Below are 13,383 nucleotides of genomic sequence, written 5' to 3' on the forward strand. Positions count from 1 at the left end.
CTGTAACCCAAGTTCTTTGTAAACAAAGAAAACATCACATAACTTACGATAGTTACTGTGAATTTCATCTATTTCCTTTTCTGTTTGGTCCTTTGTAAAAACCATTACCTAAAAAATCCAAAAATTCTTAATTAAAAATTACCAAAAATGACAAAAAATAGAAATTAGTACTATAAACTTTAAAATCTCAAATGGGGATGTTTAAAATAGAGGAAAATAATCTCTCATGTCTGTTTTATATAGACTTAGGAAGATTAACTCCGGTTTACTTCTCTTGAATATTGTAATTAACATACATTTTACTCATTACTTTTTTTCATCAGTAGAAAATGCAACACTGATTCCATTAGAATTTATGAAGTATTAAGACAACAATCAATTAAGTTTCCTACTTTCAATATTTAATTTTCCACATTCATTACTACAATAGGTAACATAAAACTACAAGACTAAAGCGACATTTAGCAGATCATTAACAAGGCAGATCTTCTTGTTTGTCTTCTACCTTTTCCAGCCTAACTTTTCCAAGTCTACACAAAGGTATACAGAGAAAATGCAATAATACAAGACTTCACATGTGAAATTTCTAATTCACTTTTTAAAATTTTAGACTTAAAAGATCTGAAATGTACTTACACGATTCATTATAGTCTCCATCTTACAGTTAGCACACAGGTAATAGTAAAGTCAATGAAAATCTCATTTTTTTCTACTATCTGATTATAAACTTACTTCCCTAAGGTTGTTGCTTTCCTTACAAACACATTACCGATGGTCTAGAAAAAAAGTCTACTTGGGAGAGCCCAAAACACTTCCTCCAGTGTCAAAGGACACAATGGCTATTTTCTTCTTTGGTATCCTTTCCTCAAGTTTTGGACCATCAAGCTAGAGGAAGGCAACAGTGAAGAAATTTAGGTCTCTGATTCCCTCAGTAAGCTCAGTAGATGCTCAATCCTCATCAACTCTTAAAATTACTTAATTTCACCATCAGTATAACCATAGAATTGCAGAATGCCAGAGCTAAAAGGGGATCTTAGAGATTATATAGCTAACCCCCTGAGTTTTACAGATGAAGATCTTAAGGGCCACAGAGGTTAAATGTTAAAGAACTTATTAAATGCAACCACCAGAAAAAGGACCAATACCAAGGTTACCTGATGTACGGGCACATGCTTTTTTCCATAAAACTGTAATTCATCAATAAACTCTACTTTGGATTGATCTTGTGCCAGAAGACTTCTAAATATGATAAAAATGCTAAAATGAGCTGCAAGTAAATCATAATACATTAAATGGAAATGTGTTCTAGTACATTTCCCACTGAACAGATTTAACACTGGTTTGCTTTACTTTGTAGGGTATTCGCCTTTTCCTTCCTTCATTTCTACCGAGATACTGAAAAAGACCATCAACATACGCTTTCGTTGAGTTTACTAGCTTCAAGACGCATCCTAGTCTTCTCCATATTCTCAATTTCTTGAACTATTTCAGCAGCTGTTAAAATAAGGGCATATAGCCAATATTAATTACCTGGTGTTGCTCAATGTACCCTGGTTATGTAAACTCTTAACACTGAAGCTGGACGATGGGTATACATGAACTCCCTGTCCTGTCTTTGTAATTTTTCTGGAAGTCTAAAGTCATTTCAAAATAAAAGGGTTAAAAAAAAATAACACAGAGTTAAAACACTTAACTTTTACACATGCAATTACTGTTTAAAATATAACTGGAAGAGTAGAGCAAAGTCATTTTGCTCTTTCCTTTGAGGATACAGGTATAAACAAGAGTTCCAATGGAATATGAAAATTAATGTTAGAGTGAATTCTATTCTTAGGGAATATCCACTGAAACTCCAATGTACAAAATGTTACAACAGTCTACTTTGCAAGGAAAGACAAAGGTCTACGAATACTAGGGGGTAGATGGCCTTGACTCCAGAATTTTTGTCAGTAGGTGTATTTACCAATCACATACATCAAAGAGATCTGAAATACACTCCATCTCATATATAAATACCTTTGAATGCAAATAGCATGAAATTTGCCAATGCTATCCTTCTGCCTACTAGGCCAACATATTAAGACTAAAATACACATATAGTATAGGGGGAAAAAACTACAATCCCTTACACACATTTATACATAAAAAGATACTATATCTAGAATTTGCTTCAAAATAATCCATGAAGGGATATAAATGACAGACAACAGGCGATTAGGCATGAGTTGACAACTGTTTGAGTCAGGTAACAGGTAAATAGGGGAAATTACCATATTCTTCACCGTAAGAATTGAAATTCTATAGAACTTATAAATAATCTCTATTAAAAAGTTTTTTACAAAACTGACAGTCCTCGAGAGGATCATTTAAGAATGCAATTACCTCATTTCAAAGTTTGTTTTTCAAGCACTGAGAGGTACCTCTTGCCTCCCTAATATCATAAGACCAGTAGAAACAATGTAAACAATCTCTCCCTCTGTGAATCACGGTATAACAGGAAAGCAAAGGGACCACTTGCATTCTACCCAATCCACTAACCCAAGTATCACTCAAGTTAGAGAACATCTGGCACACTCTCTTCTAAGGTATTAAGGAAACTGCACTAGGATTAGATGCAATTTAGGGGCTTAAATCTTTCGGGGAGACTTCTGATTCTGTTTGCGATGTAAAGAGCTGGATATAGTGTCATTTTCACCCTAACAATGAGAAAAGGCTGGATAACCTATAAAACTGTAACTTTACTCGAATCCAACAGAACTAACGTCACAGGGAAACCAAAAAGCCTGAAATCTAAGGAAAGTCATGTGCCTTAGAGAAGAGAGGGGTCACGAGTACTGGTTGACATAAGAAAACAAGGATTATCCTACCGCTGGGTAAGAAGATTTCAGATAAACTTTTTTTTTTTGGCCACACAGCAAGGCATGCGAGAACTTAGTTCCCAGACCAGGGATCGAACCCGCGCTCCCTACAGTGGAAGCGCATAGTCTTAACCACTGGACTGCCAGGAAAGTCCCTCAGATAAACTTTTTGATGAATTGCAAAAGGCCAAGGGTGAACCACCATGAAAATATAAAAATCCTGGGAATCTTAGACACAAGGGGACTCACACCTATTCCAAGGTTTTCTATAGACCTTACTGGATACTCTCAAGAACTACTGGGGGAAGGATGAGAAATTAGAAAAAGTATCCCTCCGGATACAGGCTTGGGAAAGAACAGCCCCCAGTGCAGGAAGGACATGAAGCCCCATCAGATCTTTAACCCTAGGAAACAAAAGCATTAAGCCACTGAGGGAAGGTCAGCAAAACTGAAGTCCCCAGAGCACAGGTAAACAGAGAAAAAGTAAACAAACAAAACCCTCTACTCCGGCAGAGGGGTCAGGAAACTGCCCGAGGCCCAGACCACTAGAGGACCCTTGCCACCTGGGGAGGCAAAGGATCACTGAGAGAGACCCACCTGTGAGACCCAGAATCAAGGGCCTGCCTAAGACGGAGGCTAAGCTAGAATAACAGAGAACAACCCTCATGTTCCCTACCACGGAGACAGGACACTCCAAGTGACAGGTAACTGTCATCAGCCACTGGGAGAGAAGTGAGCATGGAAAGACTCCTTAAGGCACAGGTTCACAGGGAAAACCTAAGTGCGAGTGATACAGGTACATTTTAAAAACAAACAAACAAACTTCTGGTAGCTCAGGCACCGACCTAAAAAGCACAAGGGATATGAAAGTGGTGGTCAACCGAGGACAACCACAGCAACAACAAAATCCAAAGCAATCAACCACACACAGTGAAGTCCTAGCAGAAGAGGAGACAAGTCCATTTTTTAGTCATTCATACTATTTACTTCAGCATTTAGAGTCTCACGTATTAAGTCTGGTTTTCAACCAAAATTTACAAGATACACGAACAAGCAGGCAAACAAATAACAAAACCAAACTCAGATATCAGTTGCCCAGATGTTACAACTACCAGACATGGAATTTAAAATAACTACGATTAATATGCTACATCTAGTGGAAAAGATGAACAACATGCAGGAACAGACGGGGCATTTCACGAGAGAGATGAAATCATCAAGAAAAATAAAACAGAAGTGTTAGAAATAAAAAAACATTAGCAGAGATAACTTAACCCAGCTAAGGAAAGAATAGGTGAACTTAAAAATGGGATCGATGGTATTACCCAAACAGAAATAGAGAAAAAGGGGGAACAAAACCACAAAAAAACCAGAATAGAGCAACTAAGAGCTGTGAGACAATACCAAAAGCCCTAACATACACATAATAGAAATCCCAGAAGAAGAAAAAAGGGAGAGAAAATATTTGAAGATCTAATGGCCAGAATTTACTAAATATAATGAAAGATGTCAAACCACAAATGCAAGAAGCTTGAAGAATATCAAGCAGAATAAATAACAAAACAAAAACGCAATAATATACCTGCACATAGACACACAAAGAAAATCTTGAAGCCAGTGAGGAAAAGGGGTATACCACACCAATAAAAGTCATGTATTACATCATACTGCTCATCAAAAACTATTCAATCCAGAAGACAACAGAATGAAGAATTTAAAGTGTTGGGGAAAAAACCTACCAACCCAGAATTCTATATCAAGGGCAATATTTTTCAAAAGTGAAAGAGAAATGAAGACTTTCTGAGACAAACAAAAACTGACAGAATATATTATTAGCAGATCTGTACCAAAAAAAGTGTTAAAGGAATTTCTTCAAGCAAAAGAAATTTAAAACCAGAAATTCATCTCTGTAAGAAGAAACAAAGTGTTAGAAGTGGTAAAAATGAAGGTAAATATGAAATATACTTTTCTTATTTTTAACTACTATAAAAGATAATTGTCTGTTTAAAGGAAAAACAATAGCAATGCATTGTGTTAACAGCATGACAACAACAGCACAAAGAATTAGGGACTGGGAGTAAACTGTTGTATAAGGTTCTTATACTACAAGCAAAGCAGTTTATTATCTGAAGGTAGACTGTGACTAATTAAAGGTGTATACTGTAAACCCTAAGGCAAACACTAAAATTTTGAAAAGAGGTACAATAATAAGTCAATAGTAGAAATGAAATATAATTTTTAAAATACTCAATTAATCCAAGATATTTTAAAAAAAAAAAGGCTAGAAGGAACAAAAAGCAGATGGAACAAACAAAACAACTAGCAAGATGTTAAGTCGAAAGCCAACTACATCAAATGTAAATGGTCTAAAGGCACTAATAAGAGCCAGAGAATGCAGACTGGATTAAAAAAGAAAAACCAAACAATATACTGTCAACAAAGAACCCATTTTAAATAAAAGACATAGATTCAAAATAGGTTCAAAACAAAGAACGGAAAGCGATGTATCCTGTAAATACCAATGAAAAGAAATCTGAAATAGCTATATTAATATGAGGCACAAGAGACTCCAGAGCAATGAATGTTATCAGGGACAAAGAGGGAAATTACAGAAAGCGGTCAAGTCACCAAGAAGACTTAACAATCCTAATGTGTTTGCACCTAAAACAGAAATCAAAAATACATACATGGACAAGCACTTCTGTTTCCAAACAAGATGGCCTAGACTCATGTCTCTTCTCATTTCTCATAATCTTACCTGCAAAGTATAACTACAAACCCTGGATATAACAGACAAGGTTAAGAGAATTCTGAAAAGTGGAAGGAGGAAAATGGACTGGCTAAGGACCTCAGAATTTGAGGAACAACTCTGTGGTACGTTCCCCGGGTTTTCTTTTTATCTTCACAATATCCCAGACTCGTCTCTGGTGAAGCCTGCAGTCCAGAACCACCAACACTCACAGAAGAAAGAAAAAAAAGTCTCAAGAAAAACCTATTTTAAGCAAAGGTCAGTGAAAGGGAGAGATCAGAAACCTTTCTGACAATATCGGACCTACTCCCTACTCCAGCTAAACACTGCTGATGCTCCCAGCCTGCCATACAAACTTCCCCCCACACTTACTTAATTTAAAGATCTGTAAAATTAAAACACAGGTACTATATTTACTGGAAAAAATCTGCATATAATCTGCAGTTCAAACCCATGTTGTTCAAGGGTCAACTGTATCTCTCTTTAAAGCAGTTTAAATGATATATCTGTTATTAATTTCTCATACTTAGAAGAGGAAACTAAATAAAAACAATAAAAATTGGAAACAAAGGGCTTCCCTGGTGGCACCGTGGTTAAGAATCTGCCTGCCAATGCAGGGGACACGGATTCGAGCCCTGGCCCAGGAAGAGCTCATATGCTATGGAGCAACTGAGCCCGCGAGCCACAACTACCGAAGCCCGTGCGCCTAGAGCCCGTGATCTGCAACAAGAGAAGCCACTGCAATGAGAAGCCCGCGCACTGTAACGAAGAGTAGCCCCCGCTCGCCGCAACTAGAGAAAGCCTGCACGCAGCAACGAAAACCCAACACAGCCGAAAATAAAAACAAATAAATAAATTTATTTTTTTTAATTGGAAACAAAGTGAAACAAATGAACTGTCACTGTATTACTTCAAATAACATAACCACAATAAAGGGGAAAAATAACTTATGAGCACAGTAAATGACTATGTACCCTTAGTGCAGGTGATGGGGGAGGGGAGAGGGAAGACTGGGTAGAGAGAACTAAAAAAAATCTGGAATTCTTTCTCTGGTTGCAGAGAGGTGTAGTAGTACAGATGAAGCAATTCTGAAACGATTTTAGATATATTACAGAACTGAACAAATTAGTAAACATGCTGATGCTACTAAGAGGGAAGATTCTCCCTGTCGAAAAAGGGAAATACAAATATGAAATAGAGAAGGGTAAAGAAGACCCCTGTGGGGCTGGATTGAAAGTAAAGGTATTGGTATGTTCTCATGATTTCTAATATGTATAAGTGGATTTACATGCATACATATACATGTAGTATACAGGCATACATGCATGTGTATGTATACACATATCCATGTATGCATATGTGTGTATATATTCCTGAGCTCCACCTGCTGAAAGAGTCTAGAAGCAAAGGTACCAGGTAGCAATGAGCATAGCTGGTAGCCTTATCTTGTTTTCCCCCCAAAAGAACCAAAGCTTCTCAGGGAAATGGCTGATTCCAGGGCTGGGACAGGGAATCACTACCTTATTGTGCTAGAAATAAGGAAATGGTAAAAAATAATAATGATAATAATGAAACTATGGCATGAGGACCAAGGCTCAGCATGGAGAAGCTCCCACTGGCCAAATCTAGAAACATAAACACCAAAATAATTAAGGATGGAAATAAGCTATAAATCTGTGAACCCATATTGATAATAGACAAATTAAATACAAGAAAGGAAGGCTCCTGTTTTCAGAACCATGGCAGGTGTCCACTGGCAAATGTGGAAGGAAGGCTAAAATTAGAAAATCTACATTGTGCAACTACACAGAAAAGACTAGTTCAGGTAAAAATTACCAAAGAATGCTAAATACAGGCGTGAGATTTTAATGAGGTATAGAATATTTAGATCGTATGAAAGTGTCTCTCTACAGATTTCTTACTAGGAATAATGAGGAAACTACACAGTGAAGAAATTGACAAGGCGATCAAACCTGCCATCACAAATGAAGGGCACAAAGATGTCAAATACCTCCAGAGGTGATATTCTGAGAAGGACAAAACATCACTTATATAGTATTCTGGACACGAATATGCACAACCTGAACATAATTATAAGGAAACACAGGACAAAGCCAAAATGAGGAATATTCTATTTGGGGAAAAAAACCAACAACAACAAAGACTGTATTCTTTTAAAATGCCAATGTCAATGTCATAGAAGACAAAGAAAGGCTGAGGAATTGTTCCAGACTGAAAGAGACTGAGAGGATATTACAACTAAATTTAATAATGTGATCCAAAACTGGATCATGTAATGGAGGGAGAAAAAAAATCCATAAAGGCCATTACGGGGTCAACTGCTGAAACTGGAATAGAGATGATAGATTAAAGAACTATTTAACAAAGATGAATTTACTAAAGTTGATAACTGTACTGCAGCAATAAAAGAGAATATCTCTTTTCTTAGAAAATACACAGTAAAGTATTCAGGAGACAAGATTATACGCCTTATTCTCAGATAGTTTAAGAAAAATATATGTGTATATAAAGATGTACACACACACAAACACATATACATTAATAAAGAGAGAGAAACAGTAATTCATAAACCAAATGGGGGAAAATGTTAACAGGTGAATCTGTGTAAAGGGTACATATGTGTTATGATAATGTTTCAACCTTCCCATAAGTTCAAAATTATTTCCAAATAAAGGTTTTTTTTTAAAGAATGCAAAGCTAAGACTTTTTCAGACAAATAAAAGTGGAAAGAACTTGTCTCAACACATGTGCACTACAAGAAACATTAAATGAAGATTTCCAGACCAAAAGAAAATGACATCAGACGGAAACCTGGATCTAAGCAAAGAAATAAGGAATACTATAAATGGTGAATGTGTAGGCACATAGAGACTTTCCTTTTCAATTTTTAAAATTTCTTTAAAGGAAAATTGACAGTTTAAAGCAAAAATGGTAACAAAGTATTATGAGGTTTATAACACATAGAAGAAAAATCTATGACAATAAAACCAAGGATGGAAAGGATAAGGTCCTTATGTTAAACACGTAGTACAATAATATCTGAAGGTAGACTGTGATAAGTTTAAGATGCACGTGGTAAACTCTAGAACAACTGCTAAAAGAAATTAAACAGAGGTACAGCTAATAAGCCAACAGTGGAGATAGAATAGAGAACTAAAATATAATCTAAAAGAAAGCAAGAAAAGAAAAAAAAACAAAGAATGGACAGGACAAAGAGAAAATAAAGAGCAAGATGGCAGACTTAAACCCAACCAAATAGATTAAATGAAAAAGTTTTAAAGTCTACAATTTAATGGTATATCTTGTCAAATTAAGTTTAAAAATCAAATCCAAACCACATACTGCTTACCAAAAAACACAGTTTAAATATGACACAGTATGTTTAAAGAAAAAAGTGAAATAAGATTATTATTTATGGAATATTACCAGAGACTAAAACAAATATGTCATAATAATGAATAGGTTAATTCATCAAGACATAACAATACTAAATGCACATACACCTCATTACTGAGATTCAAAATGCAAAGAAAACAGAGCATACTGAAAGGAAAAATAAAAAATCCACAAATACCCTTGGAGATTTCAATAATCCTCTCAGTACTGACAGAATCAGTAAACATAGCATAAGTAAGGATGTAGAATACTTGAACATACTACCTAGCAACTTTACATAACTAACACTACAGATCATTGAACCAAAAAACCCAAAATTTTCAAGTGCTTAAGGAACACTCACCAAGGAAGACCTAATGCTGAGTTATGAAACAAGTCTCAATAAAGGTAAAAGGTCCGAAATCATACAGAACTGCTTCAATGGAATCAAATTAGAAATGATTTTTAAAAAAGGTATCTGGGAAATACTCAAATATTTGGAAATTGAAAACACTTCCAAATAACCCATGGGTAAAAGAAGAGATCACAACAAAAATTAGAAAATATTTTAACTGAATGAAAAGGAAAATACCAGAGAAATGAAAGCACATGGCTACATAAAAATCTATAAGCCCATGTTTATAGTAGCTTTATCCAGAACAGCCAAAAACTGGAGACAAGCCCAGTTGCCTATTAATAGTCATTTAGTCATCATTTCAGCCAAAATCTAGAACATTTCCTTCACCCCCAGAAATTCTTCTGCCACACTGCAGTAAACTCCCTCCCTCTTACCCTCAGGCCCTGGGACATACTGATCTCTTCTATGTCCCTATAGTTTTGCCTTTTCTAAAATGCTAAATAAATGGAGTTTTAAAATTATACAGTGTGTTGTCTTTTGTATCTGGCTTCTTTCACTTAGCACAATGCTTTTGAGATTTATCCATGTTGTTGCACTTATCAGTAGTTCATTTTTATTGCTAAGCAGCGTTCCACTGTATGGCTGTACCACAATTTGTATACCCATTCACATAAAAATAGACCATCTCAATAAACAACAAAGCTGGAGGAGCTACATTACCAGACGGCAAAAAGATCTATTACAAATTACTCATAAACTAACTAAGACAGTGCACTACTGGCACAAGGATAAATAAGTGACCCAATGGAACAAAACAATGTCCAGACCCACACATATACGGTTAGCTGATTCTCAACCAAGCTGTACCAACAATTCAATGTGTAAAGGATGGTTTTTCAATAAATGGTGTGACATCAATCAGCTATCCATATGGAAACAACAAAAGAATCTCGCCCCTTAACCTCGCAACGTATGCTAAAACCAATTCCAGATAAACTGTAGATTGAAAGGTAGAAGCAAAAAGAATAATGCTCTTAGAAGAAAACATGATCTTGCGGTAGACAAAGACAAAAAAGTACTAACCAATGGGAAAATGCAATGAATTGGATATAAAATTTAAAACATCTACCTCTCAAATGAAGCCATTAAGAGAGGGAAAAGATGAAATTAAAGGAGAAACATATATACACCCAGCAAGATGTGTATCCAGAAAAATTCACGTACCCCCACAAGTAAATCAGGAAACAACAGATCCACAGCACAGAAAAATCAGGCACAAGACTTAATGGGTATTTCACCAAAGAGAATATCCAAGTGGCCAATAACAATATAAAAATATGCTGAACACTACAAGCCATTAGGGAAACAAAAATTAAAACCATAAGGAGATACTACTCTGGACCCACCAGAATGGCCAAAACGGAAAATTGACAATATTGATGTTGTTAAGGATGTGGAAAAACTGGAATCTCGTACCCTCCTGATGAGAGCATACATTGGCACTGAGTTTCTGCCTGTACCCATGAAAGCTGAACATCTGCCAAAACATAATTTGGGGGATAGGTATACGTATCCCCCAAACATGTGTGCCTACGAGCACCAAGAGACCTGCAAAAGGTTACTCATAGCAGCATTATTCTTAAAAGCCAAAGAGTGGAAAAATCCAAATGTCCATCAGCCACTGAATGGACAGTGTAATATATTTATATAATAGAATATGCTACAGCAACAAAAAATTTTTAAAAATCACAACTGTACACAAAAATATGGATAAACCTTATAAACATAATGCAAAAAAAATGAAATCAGACTGAGAAGAATGCATAAGCTACTTATTATTCCATTTATATAAAGATAAAATATAGGCAAAAATAGGCAAATGAATATATGGTTTGAGAAGTCAAGAAGGTGGTCATCTGTGAGAATGAAGGAGTAGTGACTGGGAGGGGGCTTCTGTGATGCTGGTAGTGATCTGAGTAGTGGTTACAAAGGTACCTTCCCTTTGCTTTGTGATAATTCACTGAACAATATATTTACAATTTGTGTAAGTTCCTATTTGCATATTATACTTCAGTTTTTCTTTAATTAGGCAATTCCATCCATATGCTAATAACTGAAAGAACTCCAAAATTTGTGTGTGGTTAAATGGAAAGAACAAACTATTAAGCAGTATGTATGTAAAATTAACATTTTTATAACAATAATGATCAAGGATATATTTTTGTGTATAACAATCTAACAATCTAATGGTAACATTTATTCAATGCTGACTACTTGCTAAGGTACTATGCTAGGACTTTACATGCATTTTATCATTTATTCTGCTCAAAAACACTATGAAGTAGGTAGTATTATAGCTCTTACTTTATGGGTGAGAAAACCGAGGTCAGATATAATAAGTAATTTGCCCATAACCAACCCAGTCATAAAGTTGCAAAACTAGGATTATAGGCCACGCTCTCTAGATCAACCTTCATATTCATGAGAAGCTGGCAGCAGTGGTTACCTCTGAGAAGGGAAGGGGGACGGAGAGACGGGCTGAGAGAAAGGCTGGCTTATCACAGGACACTCTAGGTACCTTCGGAAGGAGTACATTTGCATACCTTACCTATTATCAAAAATGTATTAAAATTTTTTTCTGTGCTTTATAACCACTAAGCCACACAAAACCGCTTTATCCAGAGGATAAACACAACTCATTGTTTAATTACTTTACCTGATTTAGGATGCAAAGCATCACACTGGGCATTGTACATGTGTACAAATTCTTGGTGCCTTTTAATGAGCCGTTGTTTATTTCCTTGAACAGATAATCCATGCTGTTTCAGCTTTTTCTTTAAATCTCTATCTGAGAGCAAGTTATATACAGTTTTAGGCAGTGGCTTCCTCTTGTGAACAGAGCTGAAAAGGGAGAAAAGAGATCACTGAGGTTTACTGTGAATTATCCAATGCTTTTCATGTAAAACAGTAATTTACCTTCTGACTCAATACCAAGGCGACTGGAAGAACAGCAGAACCATTAAGACAAAAACAGGAAAGAGAAGAAGGATTAAATTTACAAATAAAGTTGACAGTATTTTTCTGACAGTGATGCATCTAAAGTGGCAGTGGGACATTCCGATAGAGGGGTCTAGGTGGCAGCCAAAACTTAGACAAAGTTAGTTTAGGTCTCAGACAGAGGCCTGACCTAAAGACGCAGACCTGGGACTCATACAGAAGGCTTGTAGACTAAATGCTATGAGAAATTAGGGTCATTCTTATGTGAACTTATTCACTACCTCTTTAAAGCATGCTTTTCCTAAAATTTGCCCATGGTTTCCACACAAATCTCTATAAAACCAGCTATCTCAGGTGATTAGAGTACAAATGCTATCGCGGGTCAGGCTATGGATTTAAGAATATCATCATATACAGCTTCTTTAAAAAAATTTTTGATGCATAGCCAAAAATGCCCACTTAGGCCCAAGGCAATCATTTTGCAAAAGCACTAGATGAAATAAAAGAAGACTTGTTGGGATGGTTAGCTTTACCCAACTCATTACACCAATGGAAAAAGAATTCAGACAGTTGATGGGTAGGTAGTATTTATGGGATCATCTTCAAAAGAACACAACTGAAAACAACAGCAAGAAACACAGCACTGTTTTCTTTTTCCTCCAACTTCAATTAATTATATTAACAAATATATAAGGCATTAAGAAGTGTACTGGCAAAATCCCCACCTGGCTCTTCACTGTATTGACATAACGAATACAATGATAAGCACCAAGCTACAATTTTAAAAATGACAAAGCTCTATCGAATGACTTTCTTATACTCCCTCTAAACACCAATTAAGAAACATTATTTCTTTAAATAGAATATGTAGAAGTCAAGCTACCTAAGGGTATCAATGACTTGAGACAATTATTTAAACAGGAACCCAGAGTGAATTTTAATCTATTTAATCTGATAATACCTGGTTCTCTAAGTACATCACCTGGCTCAACACTATAGCAATAAGGTGCTTAATAAACATGTAT

At 35.8% G+C, this 13,383-nt stretch overlaps 1 protein-coding gene across 1 annotated transcript in view; it reads right to left on the reverse strand.

Moving 5' to 3' along the window:
• RAD18 (RAD18 E3 ubiquitin protein ligase) overlaps positions 1-13,383 on the reverse strand; it is a 116,852-nt gene that overhangs the window by 52,593 nt on the left and 50,876 nt on the right. The window contains exons 7-9 of the mRNA XM_024740676.1: positions 12,078-12,262; positions 1,418-1,494; positions 48-108 (exon numbers count right to left, since the gene is read on the reverse strand). Coding sequence (XP_024596444.1) covers positions 48-108; positions 1,418-1,494; positions 12,078-12,262 — 323 coding nt within the window. The remainder of the gene's footprint in view (positions 1-47; positions 109-1,417; positions 1,495-12,077; positions 12,263-13,383) is intronic.

Source organism: Neophocaena asiaeorientalis, unplaced genomic scaffold (assembly GCF_003031525.2).
Source record: "Neophocaena asiaeorientalis asiaeorientalis breed wild unplaced genomic scaffold, Neophocaena_asiaeorientalis_V1.1 scaffold325, whole genome shotgun sequence".
NCBI classification, from domain to species: Eukaryota; Metazoa; Chordata; class Mammalia; order Artiodactyla; family Phocoenidae; genus Neophocaena; species Neophocaena asiaeorientalis.